At 40.6% G+C, this 27532-nt stretch overlaps 2 protein-coding genes across 2 annotated transcripts in view; both read left to right on the top strand.

Moving 5' to 3' along the window:
* Window positions 1–7494, top strand: part of Pstpip2 (proline-serine-threonine phosphatase interacting protein 2) — a 58576-nt gene extending 51082 nt beyond the window's left edge. The window contains exons 13-15 of the mRNA XM_048363421.1: window positions 1838–1872; window positions 3302–3359; window positions 6943–7494. Coding sequence (XP_048219378.1) covers window positions 1838–1872; window positions 3302–3351 — 85 coding nt within the window. The 3' untranslated portion in view covers window positions 3352–3359; window positions 6943–7494. The remainder of the gene's footprint in view (window positions 1–1837; window positions 1873–3301; window positions 3360–6942) is intronic.
* Window positions 7495–15844: 8350 nt separating this feature from the next.
* Epg5 (ectopic P-granules 5 autophagy tethering factor) overlaps window positions 15845–27532 on the top strand; it is a 104020-nt gene continuing 92332 nt past the window's right edge. Inside the window, exon 1 of the mRNA XM_048363420.1 lies at window positions 15845–15987. Within this exon, the coding sequence (XP_048219377.1) occupies window positions 15925–15987 (63 nt within the window). The 5' untranslated portion in view covers window positions 15845–15924. The remainder of the gene's footprint in view (window positions 15988–27532) is intronic.

Genomic DNA, 27532 nt, shown 5'->3' with positions numbered 1-27532 from the left:
ACCACTTGATCCACAGCTCTACATCCGTCTTTTTACTGTTTAATTGGAGGTAAGAGTCTCATGAATTCTCTGCCTGGGCTGGCTTCAAGCCTTGATCCTTAGATCCTGAGTAGCTAGGATTATAGGCATGAGCCACGGGTGCCTGGCAAGTTTATTTTTAATTAACAAAACGTATACATATTTACCATTATATCAAAAATAGCATTTTAGGAGAAATATTAAGTGGATATTTATTAGTCACAGTCCAAGGAGGGCTATGTCATGCTTCAGTGTGATCATTATTACTTTAAAAAAATGAATCATATACCTTTCTTAGAGACTATAGAAAGCAGGATCCACTTAGGGGAGGAATACAAAGTTGCAATGCCTCTGTGCCTTTGATCATATAAAATAATATTTATTGGATGAATTCTGGGAAATGGAAACATGAGTTTCTTTTTCTTTTTGTCTTGTTTGTTCATTTATTTGTCTGGGGGGAGGGGAGCAACAGGGAGCACAGAAAGGGAGGGATAAAGGATGAAGGTGAATGGATGCAGCAGTGGTACTCAATAGATACTACGTTGAAGATGAACTGTACAACTTGTGGGTGGGGAAGTGTGGGAAAACTGGGAGAGAGCAAAGGAAGGAGTGACATGGTTAAAAAAGAAATGTACTCATAACCCAGGTTATGAAACAGTAATCCCTCTGTGTATTACCTTCATAACAACAATAAAAATATGAGGAAGGAAAACAGGAGTCAGCAAACTATGTCCACAAACCTGATCTAATTTTTTAGGGCTTTTGAGTTTCTATATTTTTAAGTGGCTAGAAAAAATCAAAAGGAGAGATAATATCTTATGACATGTGAAAGTCAAATGAAATGTCAGTTTCTGCCTTTATGAGGGAAGTTGTACTGGAACACAGCCATTAATGGATCATCACCGGAGCTGAAGAAAATTGCAACAGGGATGCTATATGACTAGCAAAGCCTAAACTATTTACCATTAATTTGGTAAATGGGCCCAACATAGGGAAGGTTTGCTGCCTCTGCTATAAATAATCTTTCTTTTTTCTCAGTCACAGGGATTGATCTAAGGGCCTGGGTGCTGTCCTGATCTTTTCTGCTCAAGGCTAGCACTGTACTACTTTGAACCACAGCTCCACTTCTGATTTTCTGGTGGTTAATTGGAAATAAGAGTATCATACTTCCCTATCTGGGCTGGCTTTGAAGTGCAACCCTTAGCTCTCAGCCTCCTGAGTAGCTAGGATTACAGGTGTGAGCCACCAGCACCTGGCTTTCTGCTATAAAGAATCCTGAGGGAAGATTAAGTAAATAAACTAATGTATGTAATTCATAAAAAAAGAATCTTGAGGAAAGAAAAACTACTATTTCATATAAAGTCAGCTGGCAGTCTAAGATGTTGAACTTGCCATTCAGTTTTAGGAAAGATGGAGAGTGTTTGAGAGGGATTATGTGTTTGCCATAATATTTAGGAATGCCACGCACTATTCAAAAACAGTTAATATGAATGAACTAATTTAATTCCCACAATAAGGTAGGAACTTTTGTGTTTCCCATTCTAGAAGGGAAGATGTGGATAGAGATTTCATGCTGAGATTTTAGTCATGCCAGCCCAGGCTATGGGGGCAGTGCTCTGTGCTCCTGACCAGTATGGTCAGCATCACGTAATGTCTGCTCCTTAGATTTCAACAGGTTGGGACGGCACATCAATGGAGTCAGTAATCTGAGCCTTTGTAACTGTCGAGTGCAGAAACTAGAGCTAATTACATGCTTGTAGCATGAAGCAGAGGATTATAAAACTAAGAACTTATCTGAAAGTCTTTTTCTTTCTTATAGGAGAGGACCTCTCCCAATTCCGAAAAGTTTACCAGGTATGTCACTAGAAAGGTCTTTTGGAATTATTAGTTTAGGTTATCTTTAAGGTTAAATAATTAGAATTTTGAAATACAGAGAAAGAATTAGATAAAATCAAGTTCTCAAGAGGATGAACCTGAAGCCAGGATTGCTGATGGCTCACACTTGTAATCCTAGCTACTCAGGAGGCTGAGACCTGAGGATCATGGTTTGAGGCCAGCCTGGACAGGAAAGTCCCTGCAACTCATCTTCAGTTAACCACTAGAAAACTGGTTGTGGAGCTGTGGCTTAAAGTGATATAGCCCTAATCATGAGCAAAAGACCTCAGAGACAGTGCCCAGGTCCTAAGTTCAAGCCCAACTGAAGAGAGAAAAAGAGAAAGAGAGAGAGAGAGAGAGAGAGAGAGAGAGAGAGAGAGAGAGAGAGAGAGAGAGAGAGAGAGAGAGAATGAGTCTGCACTGCTAAACTCTTACTATAATACTCTACCACAGAGTGAATTTTGGTAAGTGGTCATCTGTTTCTATAGCTTATGCAAGAAAATTCAAAAGAAACTTTTATTAACAAGATTTTTCAACTTAGATTACAAGAAGTGTAGAACTGAGATACATTTCCTTTTGGACTGGATCACAGAGACATAATTTATAGAGGCTACAGATGTCTAGAAATGTGTAACTTTATATTATACTTTTTGTGTGGTACTGGGGGCTTTTTAGGTAAGTACCCTTCCACAGGACTGTACCTCCAGCCTTAATGCTGTACATTTTCTACACTGTCCATAATGGGACCTTTCATACCATTGTTTTTTTTTTCTCTGAGCTCCTATGATATCTCTGGTAAAACCACACATGGTAACAGTTTTTCTTGTTAACTGTATTCCTTGGATGATAATTATATGACCTTTGAGGACAGGTACTTTTCCTTCTTTTGTATCACTTCCAATATCTAACACAGTGCTAGGCACATAGTTGGTGCTTAAAATTTTTCTGTCTGAGGGGAAAAAGATTTACACAGTTATATTCAAGGGAATAAGGGAAGAGGATATTTGGGTTTTGGCAGCTCAGTAAAAATTTTATAACTGATAAAATATTCATGGCTGAGTGCATATCTTTTTTGAATGATAGGATGATTTAAATTATTCTGTGTCAGCGTATAATTACTATATCATTTGGTAATATGGACTTCACTTTTGTCTATTTTTGAAGATAACTATAGTACAGATGCTGCTATTTGGGCCTGGGTGAAAAAGAGCAAAGGAATCTTAATAGCACTTTTTAGAATATTCTCTAGCTTGTAGTCATGACTACTAATGATAGGTTTTGGTGCCAGATATATTTTTGTCCTTATAAAAGGCTAGTCATCCAAATCTTTAAATGGAATAGCAAGATTTGAAAGGGACTAAAATTTGATCATAAAAAGTAGCTTAGTGTTATGTTCTTCATTTTGTAGATGACCCTGATTATTCTTTGGTTGATGACTACAGTTTGCTCTATCAGTAACATCAATGGTAAGAATTTTGAATTTTCACATAATCAAGTTGAACTTATGATGGTATTTCTAAAGCCTTTGCAATTTCTTTATGACTCAGCCATCTGGCAAGCATGCTGGTAGATATGATGTCCTCTTAGGTTCTCTAGGTTCTACAACTGAAAGCTGACTGGAAACTGCTCCATACTTTTTTTTTTTGGTCAGCCCTGGGGCTTGAACTTGGGGCCTATGCTGTGTCTCTGAGCCTCTCTGTGCTCAAGGCTAGCACTCTATCATTTGAGCCACAATGCCACATCTGGCTTTTTCTGAGTGGTTTATTGGAGATAAGTGTCTTGGGCTGGGATGTAGCTCAGTGGCAAAGCGCTTGCCTAGCAAGTGCAACGTCGTGAGTTTGATCCCCAGTACCAAAAAAAAAAAAAAAAAAAAGAAACAAAACAAAACAAAGACTCTCACAGGAACTTTCCTGCCCAGGTTGGCTTTGAACCATGACCCTCAGATCTCAGTCTCCTGAGTAGCTAGAATTATAGGTGTGAGCCACCAGTGCCCAGCTTGTTCCACACTTATTTAAGGGAAGGCATTTCCCTTTCATTACACTTGGATTTTCTGCTCTTTCTACATTGTTTTGGTAGCCATTCTACACCCATACTTAGGCACACTCACATAAAAAGCATACATGGGTCTAAGTCGCTTAATCTTTGGTGTATTTCTGCTTCCCTAAAAGGGGAAAAGTAAAAAGAAGTCAGTGGAAAGAAAACAAATGATATCACACTCACCAAACACATCATAGGGCCATCCTGCACCAAATTATTCCTGCTCTGAACTAGCAAGCCACGGGCTTCTTGGAGGAGAATGCAACACTACTCAGCCAACTGAGCCTTCAAAGATGACCATATGGAAGCTGGTCTCTTTAGTACTCAGGCACTTCGAGTATGCCCCAAGTCAAAGTCTTCACAAATGTGAAACCAAAGTAACACAATGAAGGAAATTCTTGGTGAAATTACTTAGGCATAAATGAACAAAGGAAGAGTCTGAAAGGATTTCCTTAAACACAATTTTTTAAATTCTGTTTCCTAATTTGTTCACCATGAGAATGTGTTACTTGGGCTGGGAATATGGCCTAGTGGCAAGAGCACTTGCCTCATATACATGAAGCCCTGGGTTCGATTCCTCAGTACCACATATACAGAAAATGGCCAGAAGTGGCACTGTGGCTCAAGTGGCAGAGTGCTAGCCTTGAGCAAAAAGAAGCCAGGGACAGTGCTCAGGCCCTGAGTTGAAGCCCCAGGACTGGCAAAAGGAAAAAAAAAGAATGTTTTACTTGTTTGACTAAAAAATTTTGAGCCCAAGTGTTGGTGGTTCTTGGCTGTAATCCTAGCTAATAAGGAGGCTGATTAATCAGGACTGAAGTTTAAAGCCAGCTTAGGAAAGTTTGTGAGGCTCTTATTTCCAGATTTCCAAAAAATCTGTAAATGGGAATGTGGCTCAAGTGGTAGAGCACTGAGAAAAAAGTGGTAGAAAAGCTGAGACAGCATCCAGGTCCTGAGTTCAAGCCTCAGTATTCCTTCCCCGCCCCCCACCCCCAAAGAAAAGTTTTGAAGAGTTGGTCCATTTGTATTTTCCTTATATGTTTCTGGTAGTTACAAGGAGTGGGTAGATGGGATTCCAGAAGTCATAGGAGAACTGGAATCCTTTCCTCTCCACCCTTCCTGGCTTCCTGACATTGAATGTAATGTTTGGTTTCATAACTGAAACCTAACAGGTTTTCCAGTGATCCCTGGTGATTACCTACAGAGCTTTATCCATTGAAAAGTGTTGGGTAGTTAGCACATCAAAATTTGCTTCAATTCAAAACACTTACTTTGTAACTTATGGCAGTTAGCTGAATAGCACATGAGCCAGATAGTTTTCATTTGATAGAAATAAATCAGCTAGTATCAATTATATCAAACAAAAGTTTAAGAACTATAATATGAAGTAACTTTGCTGTAAAAGATAAGGAAACTGAAGACAAATCTGTTCTCTAGCTATATCTTCCTGACCTTTAACTAATTGTAATTTTGCATCCACTTACAATTTCTTCTTCAAAAACCTTGCTTTTTCTCAGACAGAAGGGGTAAAGCCCTGACTAGAGGTAGAACATTGATATGGCAAGTCAGTCAGTGATTTGGGATTCAGGTGCAAATGATGGCTATGGGACAGAGCAGTGGCAATCCTATGAATTTTATTTTATTACTTTTCTTTCCTGTTTGGATAAAGCATATGTGCTGGGAACTTACGGTAGTATTTGGACTTTCAAAAATCCAAGAATGTGGGCTGGGGATATGGCCTAGTGGCAAGAGTGCCTGCCTCGGATACACAAGGCCCTAGGTTCGATTCCCCAGCACCACATATACAGAAAACGGCCAGAAGCGGTGCTGTGGCTCAAGCGGCAGAGTGCTAGCCTTGAGCGGGAAGAAGCCAGGGACAGTGCTCAAGCCCTGAGTCCAAGGCCCAGGACTGGCAAAAAAAAAAAAAAAATCCAAGAATGTAAATTCTTGGACATGTGAATGTGAGGTGTTAGGGTCCACACATTTACCTCAGCTATTTATAACCTTACTGTGCCAGCCAACGAATAGAGGCTCAGTATGTACATGTATGCCTGGCTGAACTTCAGAGAACTTTACAGAAAGGGGCTTCAGTTTGGATGGTTAATAATTTATTTGAACTAGCTGGGTGGTGATGTTTCATGCCTGTAATCCTAGATACTTGGTGGTTGAGATCTAAGTATCGCAGTTCAAAGCCAGACTAAGGAGAAAAGCTCATGATATTCTTCCCTCCAATAAACTACTCAGAAAAAGCCCTAAGTGGCACTATAGTTCAAGTGGTAGAGCACTAGCCTGGATCAAAAGAAGCTCAGGGACAGTGCCTAGGCCATGAGTTCAAGCTACAGCTCTAGTGTGCATGTATGCACACACATACACACATTCATAATTTAGTTGAACAATTGTTATGATGTTTAAAATGTTTGAGTGGATCTTTGCTGTGAAATTTAGATAGTAAAATTCAGGAATTTGTAATTGGTACTACAGTTGTTGAATTTTAGCTGCTTCTAGTTTTGAATTCTAGCATGTTTAGATAAGGACAGACTACAATTTTTGAATTTAAATATGTGTATCATGCTAGGTATCGGAGACTTATGCTTTTAAGTGTGGCTACTCAAGAGGCTGAGATCTGGGAATCCTGGTTTGAAGCCAGCCTGGTCAGACAAGTCCAAGAGAATCTTACCTACAATTAACCAGAATAAAGGAAAGTGGAGCTGTGGCTCAAGTGGTAAAATCACTAACCTTGAGAAAAAGCTAAGCAGGAGCTCAGGGCCCTGAGTTCAAGCTCTAGTACAAGCACAAAAATAAAAATGAGTATAAAAAATATAAATATGTGTCATTCATCTTGATACACTTCCATTATTATCTCATTTGTCACATCTGATGCCTTTGTCATCACTTGGAATTACCTATTTCTTACTATTTGGGCAAGCACACTTACACTGGCTGAACGTGCTCTCAGGGTAACAGTGGGTGATAGCATGAATGTCCTAATGCAATTTCTTTGTTATTTTCTTTCAGGAAAGAAAGCTTTTTCCAGCTTAGTGCTTTTGTGGCATGGAAAGAGGCAACCAGAGCAGCAGAATCTTAGCCAAATCATGAAGACTTTGATGTGAACCCTTGCTGTAATTTTTTGATATGTTAAATTTATCGTAGACATTGAGTTCAACTTAACTAAAGCTCTATAATTGTTTGGCAAAGTCTACAAATTGCCCCAGACTGAAGACTTATTCCTTTCCTAGCCAATTAGTTAAGTTGTGGATGAGTTAGTTCTGTTTCCTAGTTGGAAGCAGAAGCATCCTTGAATTCTAAGTATTGGCTCTTGATGGGCCAGAGGTACTGTAGAGGAGGCTGAACCATCAGCTGTGGAAGAAACAGCTTAGGCTTTGGGAAGCAAAACTGTGGAATATCCACAGGGACACACTCTCAGCATGCAAGATTTTAAAATCACCTTTTCAGCTGGATGCCAGTGGCTCACACCTGTAATCCTAGCTACTCGGGAGGCTGAGATCTGAGGATCATGGTTTAAAACCAGTCTGGGAAAGAAAGTCTATGAGACCTTATGTACAATTAACCACCAAAATGCTGGCGGAAAGCTTTTGACTCAAGTGGCAGAGCACCATCCTTGAAGAAAAAAGGCTCAGAAACTGCACCCAGCTCCTGAGTTCAAGCCCCAGTGGCTGGCACAAAAAATAAATAAATAAGATACAATAAATAAAATCAATCACCACTTTCTCTTATGTCTAGAAGACTTCAAATGCACCTGAGGACACTTTCTCATGTTGCAGATGAAGAAATAAAGCCCAGATGCATAAAATAGATTTTGTACTGTTCTGCCAGCTGATTAAAGATGGAACAGCTGTTCAATCTGAAAAGTCATTCTTTTAAACTGTTATGATACTAAAATTTAAAAGCCAAAATGTATTTTTCCTAGCTTTATTTTCATCTGGGAAAATTACCAAGATTAAAAAAATGCCAGATTAATTTATAAATAGTGTATTGAACTAAAGAACAGCATATTCAATCTGAGAAGCCATAGATACTCTAATGTACCACCAAGACGGTAGGGTAGAGAGTTGCCAATTAATGTATAACAGGACATTGATGCCCAAACTCATTAGAATTCCAGGTAGTGAAGAATAAAACAAAGAACATGAAATAGCATGTGTTGATGATTTTCCTAGAGAACGTCAGAGTTTCAAAGCAAATCTTCAATACTGCATCTTCATAGAGATATTAGATCTTGGGGTCTTTAAAAAGCAAATATTACTATTTCATAAATATCTGGATCTTTCTTTGTTACCCACAAACATCAAGGAGATTATGTATGCCTTTAGTACATTTGCACCTTGAGAATATGGTACCTTTTAGTTATTGCAAGTTAAAATATCACTGTTACTTTAGTATGTTGTAAAAATCTGTTACCACAAAGAACAAATGTTTTCCTCTCTTTCTCATTGGAATAAATTTTCTAGGACTGTAGGTATATTGATTAAAAGAAGATTGATTATTTCCCCTCCCTTTTCATATGCAGTGCTACTGAATGTGGCAGCTTTGTGTGATGACAGGAAACTTGCATCACATGGGTATCCTTCTGAGAAACTCAAGTTTGCAAAGGGCCACTGACTTCCCCTACTATACCAAATGTGTTTGAGAAATTTTCCTTTGTACCCAGAACATTCTATTTTGAGTATATTATTTATTGTTGGCAAGTCCTCAGGGATTTCATTTTTCTATTGGTCAGTGTGATCATAAAAATGTTTCATGAGTGGAAAGTAGTATTTTTATTTTATTGTTCTATTAGTTCGATTTGAAGTAAAATAAAGATCCTTGATGATTGGAGATTTTATTTTTCATTATTGCAAGCTTTCTTTGATGTCTTGTTTGATTTGCAATTGTTAGACTATAGGAAACCAGTCTGCTGGTCAGGAAGACCAGGTAGAGATGGAGCCTACCACTTCCTGTTCATGTCAGTTGCCATGTTATTTCCTCTGAGGTATTGTCCTTGTCTTGCTGCTGGGGTGAATCTTACTATTTCAGTCCTCCTTTTCCTTTTTATTAAATGGGGCATACTTGGATGATTGTTCCAGGTCTGTCTTACTCATAGAATATTGCAGCTGGCACTTGGGGCCTGATCCTGCCTGGCACTCCCGGTGGAAGGTTGCTTCTAGAAGGGCACACCTTTTCTGGTACTTCTAGGCTACCTCTGATAGTGGTAGGGTGAATTCCAGTGGTCTATGTCTTCAGGCAGGGACACAGTTCCTGGTAGTTAGAAATTGGGCTGGTGTTTAAGGTGTTTAAGGGGATGTGGACAGGGTACTGGCAGTGTCTTGCCTTCACATACTTATACTGTGCCCACATTAAGTTGACTCCATCCTGTTATTTCTTCTTGAAGTCTTGACTCCCTAAAACAAACTCACAGATGCCTAAGAGAAACAGCAAATTTTGTAGGACAAGCTCTAGTCCCCACGTTTACAGATAGTTCTAAGTCCACAATCGATGCTTGTCTCCTTCCTCTAAAATGTCCTGTTGTGTCCTTTCTTGCACACCCCAGTTCATATGGTTAGACATCAGGATCATCTCTTTTTTTTTTTTTTTTTTTTGCCAGTCCTGGGCCTTGGACTCAGGGCCTGAGCACTGTCCCTGGCTTCTTCCTGCTCAAGGTTAGCACTCTGCCACTTGAGCCACAGCGCCACTTCTGGCCATTTTCTGTATATGTGGTGCTTGGGAATCGAACCCAGGGCCTCATGTATATGAGGCAAGCATTCTTGCCACTAGGCCATATCCCCAGCCCCAAAAGTATTAATTTCTGTTTTTTTTTTTTTGCCAGTCCTGGTGCTTGAACTCAGGGCCTGAGCACTGTCCCTGGCTTCTTTTTGCTCAAGGCTAGCACTCTGCCACTTGAGCCACAGCGCCACTTCTGGCTTTTTTCTGTATATGTGGTACTGAGGAATCGAACCCAGGGCTTCATGTATAGGAGACGAGCATTCTTCCACTAGGCCATATTCCCAGCCCCAGGATCATCTCTTGAGAGAGATGGTTCATTTGGTAAGAGGCGATTGGAATGGACTCTAATCCAATATACCTGGCATCCTTACAAGAAGAGGAAGATAGACCAGTGGTGTACATGTGTAGAGGCTGACCTTAAGCAGAGGCTGAGGTGAGCTCAGAGGCAAAGATATGCTAGCTGTTGGGATTGGGGAGGGGGAGGCACACACTCATAAATGTTAAGTGCCAAAGGATACCAATGAGGCGCTAGTTAGGTATGATGGAAATGTAAAAACTACCTCCACAAACAGCTCTTCAGATTTTTTTTTTAAAGTGGAGAAGACTATGAAAAGGATAAAAGACCCGTATTAAGAGCTTTTCAAGCTATAAAAACAAAAGAATATTAATAGTAGAGAGCCTGTGTGTGGAAGAGAATCTGCTAAAAATGTAGGCTAGGAGCCGAGGGACAGTGGCTCACACCTATAATCCTAGCTACTGAGGGGGCTGAGATATGAAGACTGTGGTTCAAAGCCAACTCAGGCAGAAAAGTCCACGAGACTCTTCTCTTCAATTGACCACTAAAAAGCTGGAAGTGGGGGCTGGGGATATAGCCTAGTGGCAAGAGTGCCTGCCTCGGATACACGAGGCCCTAGGTTCGATTCCCCAGCACCACATATACAGAAAACGGCCAGAAGCGGCGCTGTGGCTCAAGTGGTAGAGTGCTAGCCTTGAGCGGGAAGAAGCCAGGGACAGTGCTCAGGCCCTGAGTCCAAGGCCCAGGACTGGCCAAAAAAAAAAAAAAAAAAAAAAAAAAAGCTGGAAGTGGAGCTGTTGTTCAAGCAGTAGAGTGCTATCTATCCTCAAGAGAAAAGCTAAGAGACAGCACCTAGACTCTGAGTTAGCCCCGGTATCGGCATGTGCACGCACACACAAATGTAGCTGGATGTTTTTGGTACTTACTTGTCTTGAAAACTAATTGTCTCAATAAATGGAAATAACTTACAACTAGTGTTATTTAATTTTACAAAATGAATTTAGCAATCAGGAATGATGTGTACAGTAGTGTTTTTGTAGAATGACTTTCCTGGAAGTCATATGTAGGACATATCATTAATGAGAAATAGTCACCAGAGGGCAATAGAGACCACAGACTCCGATTTGGAAATGCAATTTCAGAAAGGTTTCCAATGACTAGCTGACTTATGCGTAATAGTCATAGTAAAACTTGGAATGTCACAATATAACACGAGAATCACAGTCCTTATATGAATGACTTTTTTCCCCTTTATGGTTCTTGTTTTTAATTGGTTGAAATTTTTCTCAAGAGATTAAAAAGTCTTTTATATCTTCAAAGTTGCAGTAAAAATTAAGGCAGCTTATTAGAGGGAATCCTAGCATATGTTAATCAAAACTAAAAATGAGAATGAAGCTGGGTGCTAGTGGCTCATACCTGTAATCCCAGTTACTCAAGAGACTGATATGTGAGAGTTCTAGTTCAAAGCCAGTCTAGGAAGACAAATCTGACTTTTATCTTCAATTAACCAACAAAAAGCCAGAAGTGGAGGTATGGCTCAAATGGCAAATCTAATTACCCTTGAGCACAAAAGCTAAGCAAGAGCTTGAGGCTCTGAGTTCAAGCCCCAATGTTGGAACACAAAAAATGAGAATGATCATCTCTTCTCCCAATTCTAATCCATTTCATCATTCTCTTTTCATAGATGCAATAAATCTACTTTGCTCCATCTCTTAACAAGCTATAGTTTCTTTGAATTGCCTTTTCTTTTTATAGAGACTTGCTATGTAACCCCTGCCATGAAGCTCCTGATCTTTCTGCCTCAGCTTGCCAGGCATCTCATTGAGTTTTGTTTTTTCTTTCTCTTTTTGTTAGTGCTGGATTTGGAACCTAGAGCCTTGAGAATGCTAGGCAAATGATCTACCACTGAGCTCCATCCCCTCTCTGAGTTTCTTTCTAAAGAACTTCTATTTTCTCTCCTTAAAAAATCTACCTTCTCTAACCTTTTCATATGAAACTGAACATGTGCCTCCTGGGTCTCATCTTTTCATTTAGTCTTCCACAAAGTAGGCTTCTGCTCAAGCTGCCCTCCATCCCTCTCCCATAGTATTGTATCTGATTCCCAAATTGTGGAACATGTAAAATCAAGGAAGAGCTGGTTCCATTTTGCTGCCTAACTATAGGTAGCATGTTGAGAACTTTAAAAGCCAAAAGAATTGGTGAAGGCCAAGTGAATATATTTCAGACCGGGAGAAGAATCTGCCAGAGTTACTGATAGTGGTTTGACAAATGTGGCCGCCTCATCTACTCAGGAAGCTGAGGCAGGAGGATTGCTTGAGCCTGTGGAGGGATGGGGAATGGTCACTGAAGGGACAGGTACCCTTAGATAGGAGAAATAAATCCTGGTGCATTCTTGCATTGCAAAGGTGATCAGAACATCACATGGCACCCCATGAATATGTGTAATTTTATATGCCAACTGAAAAATAAAGAAAATTACACAAAACAGTATACATAGAAGTATAAATGGTTATATGCAAATACTATGCTATTTTATATAAGGGATTTAAGTAGCTGAAGATTTTGGTATCTGTGGAGGTGGGGTGCAAGGGGTATAGAGGATTTGAGGGGTTGGATCTTGGAATCAATTTTTCAAGGATTTGTATACACAGACCTTAGGACATACAGAATATATATACATATACATTCTGGAGAGCCTGATAATTTTTTTGTGTGGTGGAGGACTTGGGATCAAAATACACAAAACTGGGCTGGGGATGTAGCTCAGCTGTCCTATAACACAACAAATCCACAAAACTATTTTATATGATTAGCTTATAAGTAACACATTGACTGAATCTATGAAGTCTTTTTCTTCATTGGATTTTTCATTTTTGGGCATGGGGTGTGTGTGTGTGTGTGTGTGTGTGTGTGTGTGTGTGTGTGAATCTATGAAGGAGTTATTCTTTTTTCCCCCTCTACCACATGTTCTATCTAACCTGTCTTAGTCTAGCACTAGTGGCTCACAACTATGAAGGTACACAGGCTGAGATTTAAGGATTGAGGTTTGAAGCCAGCTGTGGCAGAAAAGTCTATGAGACTCTTATCTCCAAAAAGCCAGTAAAAAGCTGGCAGTGGAGCTATAAAGTGGGGGAGGGTACAGGAGGGAGGAGGAGGGTTAGAAGCCCAGCAAAGAGTGAGAGGCCTTGAATTCAAACCCTAGTTCCAGTGCCAAGCCAAAACCAAACAAAAACCTGTTTTAGTCTATCTCTTGGCAAAATAACTCATATCCATTCACTATTCATGAAATATTATCTACTGTGTAATGCCCATTGTTAGTGAAGGATTGACCTCTGTCCTATTGCCTCAGGCCCATGCAGACACCAGGTGGAACCTCAATATGTGAACCTGCTTTTATATGCAGGCAACAGCAAAATCTCAGTATGTGAACCTGCTTGGATATTCCGGCAGGATATCTCACCTAGGCCCAGCAGTAAACCACCATTTGTGGGCCAAACTGAAAAGCCCCAACTTCCTAGACCTAGCTACTCTTTCAATAACCTGCCTGCTTGCTTATACCCCATATAAGCCTGGTCCCAAATTCACCCCCTCGCACAACCTCCAAACCCTGGGGAGGGTCTGTGCCCCTCGCTGTTCCTCAATAAAGAGTTCTCACCTGTTGATGGAGTCTTGCCTATTCCGTTACTATTCTCCATTTTCCCAACAGTTATAGAAACCTTTGGAGATACATCTGGGAAGGAGAAAAAGATTCCTGTGGTTGAGAAACTGAAGTAGGAGGCATTTTAGATAGGTTCTAGCAAATATATAACAACATACTAAGAGCTATTAAGTGCTTAGGAAAAAAGAAATCAGCTAGGAAAAGAAGATGGGTTTGTTTCTACATCTGGAATTTTCAAGTGCAGAATGTCTTAAATGTATACTAAGAATGCTTTTACATTTCTTACTTTCCTATTACTTTTTTGGTCCTTTTTGGGCTGATGTACCTTTCCAGTTTGGAAATTTATATGGTAGTTGTGGAAACCAAGTGAAAGATGTATGGCCCCCCCCACCCCCGCCCTCGCCGCTTTTGAGTTTACACAAGTAGTGGGCTTGGGGAAGGGCAAACTTAACAGGAGCCAAAAGTGGCTTGACCTAGAACTGTGTTGTTATGCCCAAGTCGCGAGAAGACCACCAAGAAGAGCACTGAGAGCCAGAAGTTCCGAAATGCAAAAGCAAGGCAAGGCTTTATTCAAGCAAGCCGCAGCTCCGGGCCTCGTCCTACACTCCAACGCAGCAGCGGATGTTAGGAGGAAGCCCCCAGCTGCGATTGCACAGGGCTTATAAAGGCAAAAAACAAAGTTACAGCCATCTGGTGTTCAAGCAAGACAAAAAACAAAGTTACAGCAATCAGGTGTTCAAGCAAGCAAGATTAGGACACAGGTACAAATCTGATTGGCTCAGGGCTCAAGGCACTGGGCTTGAGGCATTCTGGGGGCAGTTTGAGTTAAGCATTCCCAGTGGTTAGAGTTCTCAACCAGCTGGGCCCTAATAAGCTTGTCCTGGGTTTGCTCACAGGGCCTGCTTATCTCAGGTTCACTGGTAAAGTGGGGTTCCCGTGGTAAAGTGGGGCCTGACTTCAAAATCTGGCTCTGCAGTGTGACCTTTGTAAAAGAAAGGAATGAGGTAGGCTACTCAGTTTGCATGTTTTACTTTAGGGGAAGTTCCAGAAAGAGAGTTAAGGTTAAGAAGTTAAATACCGGGGCTGGGGATATGGCCTAGTGGCAAGAGTGCTTGCCTTGTATACATGAGGCCCTGGGTTCAATTCCCCAGCACCACATATACAGAAAATAGCCAGAAGTGGCGCTGTGGCTCAAGTGGCAGAGTGCTAGCCTTGAGCAAAAAAAAAAAAAAAAAAAAAAGAAGCCAGGAACAGTCAGGCCCTGAGTCCAAGCCCCAGGACTGGCAAAAAAAAAAAAAAAAAAAAAAAAAAAAAAAAAAAAAAAAGAGAAGTTAAATATCAGCAGAACCAAGAATTATATTGCTTTGTTTACTGGAGTTTACTGGAATTGTAGTCACTAACAGCAATTCTGCCTTTGTACGTCCTGCTTGCTGGCTTTGTTTAACTTGCCCGACCACCTGCATGTGGTATAAATGATTCTTGCCACTAAAATCTCAGCCCTGCCGAGGCTTGGGGCGGCACTCTGCTCTCTGCTACCCCCTCTAGTGGAGTGTGTTCCCTTGCAGTAATAAAGACTCCTTGCCCTGTTTATCTGAGTAGGTGGTTGTATTTACAGGAATTGGGGATACATCAGTGATGCTAAAAAAATTATTACTTTTAATACGACTTACCATTATCAGGCACCTTTCACTTTCACTAATGAAGCCATCTAATCCTCAAGATGCCTGAAAAGGCAAGTATCATTACTCCTCTCTACAAAAAAGCAAACTGGAATGTACCCAGTGGACATCAGGTTGCTTTTCTAGAGTACAGCACACATTTAGATTGATAGGATTTGGGTATCTAGAAATAATTAAAGAATATGGTAAAATTGCAGGGGGGCGGGGAAATCACAGATAGCCTGAACCAAGGCAATGGAAAAAAATGAGTTCAAAGTCTGTACAGATGGCAGCTGATGAACAGTTTGGGAATATGTGAATAAGCAAGAGTTCAGACTGATTTTCAGGCTTTTGGGTCTCGGGGCTTTCTTTAAACCAGTCAGCTAAGAAGCACAGGCTTGGTTTGGGAGTTCAGAGAGCAGGTGGCAATGCAGAGGCGGAAGTTAGGGCAGGAGGCGGAACCTGGGTGGAGAGGGGGGCGTATCCTTCCGTTGTGTGGGAGAATGCGTTTCTCACTCATTTGTCCCGCGTTGCGGCCCGTAGCGCGCCGGGGTTGCCGCCCCCCAGCTCGGGTCATGTGACAGCTATGAGGCCGGAACTGGGCAGGTGAGGTGAAGCGGAGGATTTTGACAAACACAAACGGCGACTTCGCCGCGGCCGCTTGTATGGCTGAGGCGGTGAAGCCCCAGCGCCGGGCCAAGGCCAAGGCCAGCAAGGCTAAAACAAAGGTGAGGACTCGTCGTGGGGTGCGTTCTGCTCCCTCTGCCTGTCCCTCGCTTCCGCCTCTCCAGCTTTCCTCCATTCCCGGAGTCCGACCCAACCTCCGCCTCCACCTCCGGTGTCCGACCCGCGTCCTTTGGCCGGGCCTCTCCATTCCCCCTCCACGTCCGCTGGCCGCGGTGTCAGGAGCTCGCTTTGCGAGGGCTTTTACTGTCCCGTCCGCTTCTTGAATTTCTTCACGGAGGTCTGATTTCAAGCCGCCAAGCTGCCTTTTCCTCTTCTCACCTCCATCTTTGGCTTTTCTCCTTTCAAACAGGAACGTTTCCAGCCCTTTCTTGGATAGAGAAGGGACCTTCCTCCACCTGGAGTGGGGATCGTGGGGCTGAGCTTTATGGGGAGATACAGATGGAAAGTAGCTAGTGAGTCAAAACCCAGGTGACAGTGCTGCTGCTGCTGTTTATTTTTCATGATCCTGGGTGTTTATGATGGGGACGTGAGTACCCAGAAGTTAATCCAGTGCGGGACTCACACCGAAACACATTTGAATTTTCTGAGCACAGCATTAAGCTGTATGTGCTATTAATGTGGGTGTAAGTTTGTTTTGACTTTAAGGTAGGTGCAGTCTGAATGTTCATTTTGTTCCTATATATTTTCTATGGTGAGCAGACGAAATGATACCCCAATTTTGTCTTGCCTGTAACAACATTTACACGAAGGAAACAATGGCGTTGAGGATGGTATTACAAGTACAAGAAATTTCTTTTCCTAGAATTGGGGGTAATGCCCCTGAGCGGGGAGCATCATGGGAACAGGATGCCTTTTTATAAGATTGTATAGAGTGAGGCACATCAGTGTATCTAGGTCTGAGAGGAGTTACTCTTGGGTAAGAAAGTCATTTTTGGCACCTGATTTGAGAGTATTTTTTTTTTAATGGTTCTGGGAGTTTAATTCAGGGCCCGGTGCTTGCTAGGCAGGAGCACTACTATTTGAACAACTTTGCCAACACCTTTTCACATTGGTTATTTTCAAGATGGAGCCTTGCTTTATGCCTGGGCCAGCCTGGACGAGAGTCTTTTATGTGTGCTTCCTTTATCATTGGGATGACATGTATGTGCCTCTGTGCCTAGCCATTGTATTTCCCTCAGTATCTTGGGATGATGGGCATGCACTGCAACATCAGTTATTGATTGACATATAGAGTCTTGTGAATAAATGTCTGGGCTGGCCTTAAACTTAGATCTGATTTCTATTCCTAAGGAATTAGAATCACAGTCTTGAGCCACTGTGCTCAGCCTCAGTAACATTTCAAGGAGAAATATTTTTCCATTGTATTTGCTTTGGTAAAGAACTATTCAGGTACAAAAGGAAGGGACAAAGCTATTGGTCATCCATATGTAAGATCCCTGAACCTAGAGTACATTAGTAGATAATTCATAAGCTTTAGTCAATTGTAGAAAGCTGAATCTTTAGTCAAATTTTTTACCCTAAATAAATGATGAAACTAAAGCCTACAGAAGTTAAAAGATAGCCCCAAGTCATATAGCTAGAAATCCTGGCTCTGGATCCAATAGAGAAATAATTATTTCAAATGTTTATACATCTGTCTACTCATATGTATATATATATAATGTTGCAAATGCTTTACTCTTCTTTCTCATTATTTTGCTTAAAAGAGAACTTCTAAATTAAAAAAATCCTAAGCTTTGAAATCTTTAGAAAAGCTCACTATCTTTTTAGATAGCATTTCAGGATGTCTGGGAATCCAGATGTGTAGGCACGCATGTGTTACCATACTTTGCTGGACTGATAAATTATTTTTGGAGTCAGTATCTAGCTTGGTAGTCCTGGTTGGCCTCAAGTTCAAGATTTTCCTGTCTTAGCCTTCTGAGTAGTGGAACTTCAGGCATCTGCCTGCACGCTCAGTTCAACTGATATGTTGTTTATAAAATAAACATACAACTGACTGTGTTACTTTCCTCAGACTCTTTCAAAGATTTCCTTGTCCTTCAGAGATTAGAGTTAGAGGCAGTAAGAACCCTGCATGACCTGCCCTCATCTTCTCAGCTTTATTTTCTCTCTTTCTCTCTCTCTTTCTTCCTTTCTTTTTTGGTCCATCCTGGGGCTTGAACTCAGGGCCTGGGCACTGTCCCTGAGCTTCTTTTGCTCAAGGCTAGCACTCTACCACTTGAACCACAGCGCCACTTCTGTCCTTTTCTGTTTATGTGGTACTGAGGAATTGAACCCAGGGGTTCATGCAAGTTAGACAAGCACTCTACCACTAAGCCACATTCCCAGCCCTCAGCTTTATTTTCTGATACCACTCTTAAAATTCTTAACCTTCTCCTTTCTTGCTTCAGGATCTTTGCATGTGTTCTGACATCCCTTTCAGGCCCTCTTCGTCTATAACTACTGCTTATTAGCTTAAACAGTGATCACTCAGAATGGCTTTTCCTTATCCAATGTTTCTCCCTTCTTTAGTAACACTGCTCATCTCTTTTTGTGTCTCTACTTACAGTAACTTTGCTCTCATTTCCCTTAGTCTGTGAACATCCTGAAGGAGGGACTTGTCTTGTTCCCAGTACCTTTTAAAACCCCTGTAGAGGGCTGGGGATATGGCCTAGTGGCAAGAGTGCCTGCCTCATATACATGAGGCCCTGGGTTCGATTCCCCAGCACCACATATACAGAAAATGGCCAGAAGTGGCGCTGTGGCTCAAGTGGCAGAGTGCTAGCCTTGAGCAAAAAGAAGCCAGGGACAGTGCTCAGGCCCTGAGTCCAAGCCCCAGGACTGGCAAAAAAAAAAAAAAAAAAAAAGAAAGAAAACCCCTGTAGACATTCAGTGTTGAATGAAAAAATACATGCCAGTATTGAAACATATTTCCAAGCTTTATCACTCAAGAACTTAATAAACTTCCTCATATGAGTATGAGAAAATATATAGCAAATGTTCCCACCACCAGCAAGGCCCTCATGCTTGTCAATCTAAGGAAATTATTTCCTGTAAATAGTTGACTTTGTTATGCTGGCTATGATTTGGCCATGTTATAAAGTATTACATTCATTAAAAACTTTACTATCAGTGATATAAATTGCCATCATTTTATGGAGCCAGAGATTTCAAGGCTCAGTCCAGGAAGTAGATAGTATCATGTGCTCTGGTCTTTAGATAGTTGTGGCTTCTACATTTAAGCCAACTCCTGACCTACATGCCTCAGTGTTAATCATCTGGTAGGTGACCTATTATTGCTAGGTCATGGTTATATATCTGGTGTTTTTCACTAGATAGCTTAGAGATAATCCTGATAACATTTTCATACTTTTAATATTCTTTTCTTCCAACGTTTAGAAACCTAACTCCATTGATGTTAGTAAATTTTGAGTTAAGAGTCGATTGATAGGCGTGAAGGGTTAAGTGAGAATAATAGATCGAAAATATGATCAAAGTACGTTATATGCATGCATGGAAATATACAATGAAACCCTTTTGTATGGTTAATATGCAGTAGTGAAAAGATAAGAATAGATTCTGAAGTATAGACTTGTGTGCAGAAGTAGAGTAGAAGGTAGTCAGAAAGCATTTTGTAGTTAATACATTCTGAATGTTAACTCAGTAGTGAGCTCTAGTAATGGCTGAGGATGGGCTAAGGTTTATCCTGAAAAACAGATAACGGATAGCTTGAGACCAAACCCAGGTCCTCACATATGTTAGGCAAGTGCTGTACCTCTGAGCTGTATTTCCCTGGCTCTTTAAATCCACATCCTGTGTTTCTCCTTGGCTTTGGTGATTGATTTGGTGATTTTCATCTCTCATCCTGTTGGGAATGAATCCACTTAAGGGATATATTAGTTAGCTTCTTTTATGCCTCCCAAGAAGTACTCATTGGTGTAACCTATTGCGTCTCAAAAAATTCTTCTAGGCATTTGAGATATAAAAGCAAAATGCTTGCCTTCATGGTGCTTAAATTCAGAGGGAAAGGAGACAAAAGGCAAAAACAAACAAACAAAAACACCAAACAAACCATAAAAATCAAGATAAATAGTAAGAGGTGGTAAGTGCTGTGGGTAAAGAACATGGTATAGGGTTGGGGAATACTGGTGAGAAGTTAGGATGGGTTGAAATTTTAATTAGGAAGTTAATACTTCTTCTGTTGAAGAGGACTTTTAATAAAGACATAAAGGATGAAAGAATGTGCCATGTGGATATTGAAAAGTGTTACAGATTGATGGAACCACTGGGCAAATGCTGTAAGGGGGTGACTTGCCTGTCCTGCTTTCCGAACTGTTACTGTTGGAGGCAATATGGTGAGGATAGAAAGCGTAGCAGGGTTGATGGTGGAAAGGTAGACCCTTGTAAGAACTCTAGCTTTTACTCTGAGTGAATGACATTTGGAATTACCTTCTTGGTTTTGGCAAAGGAGGGACAAGGTCTGACCTGTGCTTCAGGGAATCAGTACTTTCTTTGTTGAGAATAGACTGTAAGGGGCAGAGGGTAGAAGCAGAGAGACAGTCTCATAGACTGGGTTCAGTCTGTGGACTCATCCAGGCAAGAAATGGTGGCTGCTTGGACCTGAGTTGGAGACAAGGTGCAAAGAAGATTGAAATTCGAGTGCCAAGAGGATTTGCAGCAGTTTAGATTTTGAGATATGAGGAAGAAAACTCAAGGGAGCCTAGAGATGAGGAGGGTGGTGGGTGAAACAGGGTTTGGGGGAAGGGAATATCAGGAGTTCAATTTTGGCTATATTAATTTTGAAATAAAAATGTGTTAGACATTCACATGGAGATGTAGTGTAGCTGGATTTATGAATCTAGTTTTCAGGGAGAAAGCTTAAGGGTGGAGATGGGGATTTCAAGTCATTAACATATATGGTATTTAAAGCTAGAAACAGGAATGAGGTCATTTTGGGAATTAATAATAATAATAATAATAATAATGACGACAAGATCTGAGTCCAGGGGCACTCCCAATTTTAAGAGGTTGGGGAGAAGGCAGCCTAGGAGTGTAAGGAAGGACCAGATCAGCAAAGTTAACAGGTAAATGTTCCCATTGCTCTTCACAAACAGTATGGTGTTTTAGAAGCTGAAGTGGGCTGTGGGGAGGAGGAAGGAGATAACAGCAAGTAAAATGCTGCTTACAGCTAAAGAAGTTGTAGTCAAGGAATCATAGCAAAACATGCAATTCCCATTCTCCCAGAGTTCTCAACCTGTGTAGCATTCTTACATATCCCAGTGAGAGCTGGTAAGGTTGTTGCTGGAACTTAGTTGTCCTGGTGTGTTTACCTTCCATTCCCCGCACACGTTTTAATCTCTTCTGTGCCAGGCACTGTGCTAAGTGCAGATATGGATGATAAAGAGACTTGACTTTTAAAATAATTTAATGACAAGTTCTCTGCAAAGTGTGTAAAACTGAGCATCATCATTCATGATGAAGTATCTCCTGCTTTTAAGGGAGGAAAAAAGTTTACAGTCTTAAACAGTGTATAGAGAAAGCATTGCAAGTGATGAGTAGAAACTTTGTTTGTTTGGGGGAATGTCAAGATTATTTTTACTTATTTTTGGTCTTGGGACTTGAACTCTGGACCTGGGCCCTGTCTCTGAGCTCTTTAGGTCAAGGCTGGTGCTCTACCACTTTGAGCCACAGCAGCCCTTTGGTTTTCTGGTGGTTAATTGTAGGTAAGAGTCTCATGAATTTTCTTGCTCTGACTGGCTTTGAACCATAATCTTCAGTTCTCAGTCTCCTCAGTAGCCAGTATTACAGGTGTGTGCCACCAGCACCCAGTCAAGGTTATTTTTTTAGTAATTAGTTTCTGATTACTTCTTGTTATTACTCAAGAAAAGTATGCATGTATCAGTGAGTGTGCACATACACATGTGTTGCATCTAGCACTGCAAAGTGAATAAGTGCCTACCTACAAGAGGGACAGTGTGGTATGAGAAAGAAAGGCACGAAGACAGTCCCAGGCATCAAAGCAGGGAAACCAGGGGGCACTTGTCTTGGCAGACAGAGGCCCCTAGTTACCTCTCAAGCAGTTTTTATTATCTAGCATGAAGTAAAGGCAGTAAACTTTATACACATACCTAGTGATGAGTAAATAAATTCCTTCTCTAACACAAAGTTGGCATCATTCTGTTAGAAAAGTAACCCTCAGCTGACAAGCTGCTTTTTTACCTTGTTCTGGGAGAAGGGTGAGGGAGCCAAGTTAAGCATAAACTCTTAGGCTAACATTTGTGTGTCAACTAGCTATCTTCTTACCTTAGTTTGGGGGAAGGGCAGCTGTTCTCCTGTACATGCCTCTGGCATGGTGACTTTGCATGTACCCAAAGTGCCGACAGCCTTGCTTAGGGAGATCAGCGACCCCTAGCACACATTCAACACACAGATGTACATCTCTGGGAGATACATGTTGGTAACAATTTGTTCTATGTCCTTTAACCTTTCCTTCCTCTATACATCAGCATCCCAGGGTGTGTTTTCTGTAACGTATGGTTATCTATGTTTTTTCCGTATTATTGGCTCTTCCTTGTCTGTATGCTTTTTTTAGAAATTTTGTTTCTTTTGAATGATTTTGGAATTGTTTATGTGTAACTTCTTTAGAGCCCCCCCCCAAAAGAGAAATATGGTTTGATTATTTTGAATTGTAAGGAACTAACTTTTTCTTTTCTTTCTTTTTTTTTTTTTGCCAGTCCTGGGGCTTGAATTCAGGGCCTGAGCACTGTCCCTGGCTTCTTTTTGCTCAAGGCTAGCACTCTACCACTTGAGCCATAGCACCACTTCCGGCTTTTTCTATATATGTGGTGTTGAGGAATTGAACTCAGGGCTTCATGTATACGAGGCGAGCACTTTACCACTAGGCCATATCTCCAGCCACCAAACTTCTTAAACTTGGTGGAGGCACTATTTTTGCACAGATAGCTCAATAGTGTATTGTGTTGATGTGAGAGTTGTTCAAATTTTATTTCATTATCTATAGTGATTATATATTTATACCGTGTCTTCTTGTATGTTTAGTTCTACTTACTTTTTCTTTTTTATATTACTATTAAGTAGCTGTACAAAGAGGTTTCAGTTCTGTAATTCCGGTTATGAATATAATGCTTCTTGGTCAATGTTAACCCTTCCATTGTCCTTCCTTCCAGTTCCTACCTTCAGAGTTACATAGTTTACATAGGTTACTTAGGTTACATAGTTTATTTTTTATATAATGCACATTGAATATAATGACTGCATTTGCTTACTCTTCTTCTCCATTTTTGTGTCCCCTGGTATACATTTTGATAAACAGTATGTTAATTGTTCAAAGGAATTATACCTTTGGTCTTATTTCTATTTATTTAAAATAGGTAAAGTAATTGTAAACTGGCTTTTTAAAAAATTGTAAGTGAAATGAAATTCCATATTTTAAATATTAGAGTAGGTCCATACTTTGGTCTGAAAGTTGTTTTTTTCTAAATTCTTTCCTTATGCCTTTGCTTTCATTTTTCCTCCTCTTTTTTTCCTTCCCTTTTCTTCTTCTTCTTCCTTTTCTTACCTTTTTCTCTCTTCCCATTTTTATGATGGGGTTCCCTCTATGTAGCTCAGGCTAGCCTGGAACACTCAATTCTCTTGACTCAGACTTCCCTGTGCTGTTATAGGAGAATAATACTATTCCAGCTTCTTTGTATGTCTAGGAACCATATAAAGATGAACTTCTGAGAGGGCAGAAGGGGGGGCACAGAAATGGGAGGACAAAAGGTGAACAAATACAACAGTGGTACTCACAAGACACTATGTTGAAAATGAACTATATAACTGGGTGCTGGTTGGTGTCTTACACCTGTAATCCTAGGTACTTAGGAGGCTGAGATATGAAGATCATGGTTCAAAGCCAGCCAGGACAAGAAAGTCTGTGAGATTCTTATTTCCAATTCCTAGAAAACTGCAAGTGGAGCTCTTGCTCCAAGTGGTATAAAGCATTAGCCTTGAGAGAAAAAGTCCAGGCCTTGAGTTCAAGCCCTACAACAGACAAAACCAAAACAAAAACCAATCAACCAAACAAAAAACTCTTCTCGGAGAAAGTGAGGGAAGGGGTGACATCATCCAAAAAGAAGCATACTCATTATCTGACTTAGGTAATTGTAACCCCTTTGTACATCATCCTTATAATAACAATAACACATTATTTTATTTTAATTAATTAATTATTTTAATTTTTTTATTTTTTGGCTAGTCCTGGGGCTTGGACTCAGGACCTGAGCACTGTTCCTGGCTTCTTTTTGCTCAATGCTAGCACTCTGCCACTTCAGCCACAGCACCACTTCTGGCCATTTTCTGCATATGTGGTGCTGGGGAATTGAACCCAGGGCCTCATGTATACAAGGCAAGCACTCTTGCCACTAGGCCATATCCCCAGCCCCAATAACAAATTTTTTAAAAAGGAGGAAGGGAAGGGGCTGGGAATGTTGATTAGCAGTAGAGTGCTTGCATAGAATGCATGAAGCCCTATCTTCAAGCCGGAAGTGGTGCTGTGGCCCAAGTGGTAGAGTGCTAGCATTGAGCAAAAAGAAGCCAGGGACAGTGCTCAGGCCCTGAGTCCAAGCCCCAGGACTGGCAAAAAAAAAAAAAAAAAAAAAAAAGGAGAAATGGAGGTGGAAAAAGAATAGGAGAGGGGAGAGAAAATTGCATGCTATTAAATCAATAATGAACAAAGAAGGTACATTATATGATTTCTACTATATTTTAAGTAACAATATGTATTTCTATCAAGACAAATCCACAAATGAATAAACATGAAAATAATTTTTTTAAAAGATGAACTTCTGAATATGTCAGACTACATGATTTGTATAAATATTGGTTTGGTAATTCAAAATTTTCATCTTATTCCATCACCTTGGACAGCATTCACCTTGCATCTGGATCCTCTGATTCTTGGATATTATAGGTCAGTGTTAAAAATCAGAATCAGCTGGGCACTGGTGGCTCACACCTGTAATCTTAGCTACTTAGGAGGCTGAGATCTGAGGATCAGGGTTCAAAGCCAACAGCTACAGAAAGGTTCCAGTGGGACTCATCTCCAATAAACTACTCAAGGAAACAAAAAATCTGGAAGTAGTGCTGTGGTGCAAATGGTAGAGCTCTAGCCTTGGACATAAGGAGACTCAGGGACAGTGTCCAGGCCCCAAGTTCAAGCCCCAGGACCAGGAAAAAAAATCAGAAGGCTCTGGTGACCTGTAATTTTAGCTATTACCCTGGAGGCTAAGATTCAGAAGATAATGTTTTGAAGATAGCATGGGTAGAAAAGTCTTGAGTGTTTATCTCCAGCTAACCAGAAATATGCCAGACTAGAGATGTGGCCCAAGTGGTAGCACACTAGCTATTAGCAAGAAAGCTAAGGGAAAGTTTGAGGACCTGAGTTCAGGCCCTGTTACACACACACACACACACACACACACACACACACACACACACACACACACACTCAGATTGTATCCAGAGAGACTCAAAATATAATAGTTGCCATCTAGATACTTGAGGTTTATTTGGAGAGACAGAACATAAGCTTAAATAATCATATGCTTACCTAATCATATGATTAAATAATGACAGGCCAAATGCTGATAATCTGTTGTAGAAATTCAGAGGGCAGCCTATTGGGAAAGCTTTGTTCTTATGATCCTCTTAGGGCAGGATCATAACTGAGTCATTGAGGGGACTCAGTGCCAGAGTTTAGTCAGTCTTTTATTAAAATGGCAACCAAGGACTGTTTTTGTGCTGTTCAAGGAAAACCTATGATACAATGGTGTTTGGGATGAATTTATGGGGACTATTTAGGACCTGTCTATCCCCTTTCTGTGCTTTGGAGAGGGAAGTGAGCCTTCACCACTGCTCTTGGGCCTGGTGTTAATCACCACAGACATCCTTTCCTTCTTCCTGTACCTCAGAGGTTGTGACTTCTCCCAAGGATCTGGGAGGCAATAGGGCCAGGACTGTGCCACATCCTCAAACAGTTGTATTTCCCCCAATTTGTTCATCCTTATTGCTGCCTACTTCTGTTGGTCTAGCTAGTTAATTGTTTGAATATAAGCACTAGCTTCTTTTTCTATTTCCTCCTGGGGGCAATTCTAGGTTAATTCCCTCACCGAATCTAAGGTCCCCCAACTGAAGTAAGTGCAGTGTTCTTCGGTTCCACTTTTGAAACCCAGAGAAGGGTGTTATACCCATAGGGGAAATCAAAGTTTAAACCTAAGTGTATGTGTTCTCTAGGAGGAGGGTTGGAAGGTTAAAAAAAGGTCTTCATTGTTATCTAACCAGCTTAAATTTGTAGTTACAGTGGTTATGGATATTCCCAGGCGGGTTTAGCTTGTAAATTTCTGCAATAAAGGCTGCTGAATTTGAGGAGTAATACCGTCATAAAATTATAAAGTTCATGGAATATCTTTGCATTTATTAGGTCTTTATTTACTTTCTTCTAACATTGTTTCCTAATTTCAAGTTTGATTTTTTTTGCTTATTCTTAAATAGATGGTTCTTTTTATGCTATTGTAAATGACATTACTTTATTAATTTCACTTTCTGATCAGCTTGCTAAAACTTGGCCTCTGCCCTATCTAGAAACAGCAACATTTTCCATGTTGTAGTGACCATTTTGCCCACCTAATTTTTCTTTCTTTGACCTCCCAATCTGAGAAACCTATATAGTAGAGTAAGGGTGCTAAACATGACACTTGACAAGTTGCGTCTATTTTTTTCATTTTCTTATTAACACTTGTATAATGCTTTCCTATTACTGTTGATTTTAGGCCTTTCTTTTTTTTTTTTTTTTTTTTTGCCAGTCCTGGGTCTTGGATTCAGGGCCTGAGCACTGTCCCTGGCTTCTTTTTGCTCAAGGCTAGCTCTCTGCCACTTGAGCCACAGCGCCACTTCTGGCCATTTTCTGTATATGTGGTGCTGAGGAATCGAACCCAGGGCTTCATGTATACGAGGCAAGCACTCTTGCCACTAGGCCATATTCCCAGCTCCAGATTTTAGGCCATTTAACAAACTAATTTTTTTTTAAAAAAGAATATGACTTATGGCTGATCAGGATCTAATATTCAGTAGTTTACAATATGGAACAAAACAGTTTTGGATGGTCATACTGTGTTTTGAATCTTTTATCATTTGTAAATGTTGTCAGTCATCATTATTTCAGCAAGCTGACCTCCAATTGCATTTCAAAAACACCTGTTTAACCCCCAAATACCTCACAATTTAGGTCATTAATTTGCCAGCTTTTATTTTCTTTCTTGAGCAAAGTAGGAATAACCCAAAATTACTGGCAGCTTGTGTAACTCAAAATTTTACATCAACAATGAGATATTGAGTGATTTCAGTTTTTTAGTCTGAATGTAACAACTTTCTTTAAATGTGAAATAACTTTTCCTTCCTTATTTAACCTGGCTTGCTGTTATCTAATTTGTATACTAATGCTTGAGATATTAAAAAAAAAATCATTTGTAGGGGGCGAATGGTACTGGATCTTGTACTCAGGGCTTTGGGCTTTCACTAGACTTTTTCCACACAGCTTACACTCTACTA

The sequence above is a fragment of the Perognathus longimembris genome, chromosome 15 (assembly GCF_023159225.1).
Source record: "Perognathus longimembris pacificus isolate PPM17 chromosome 15, ASM2315922v1, whole genome shotgun sequence".
Lineage (NCBI taxonomy): Eukaryota > Metazoa > Chordata > Mammalia > Rodentia > Heteromyidae > Perognathus > Perognathus longimembris.
This window is presented reverse-complemented; position numbering and strand designations above follow the sequence as displayed.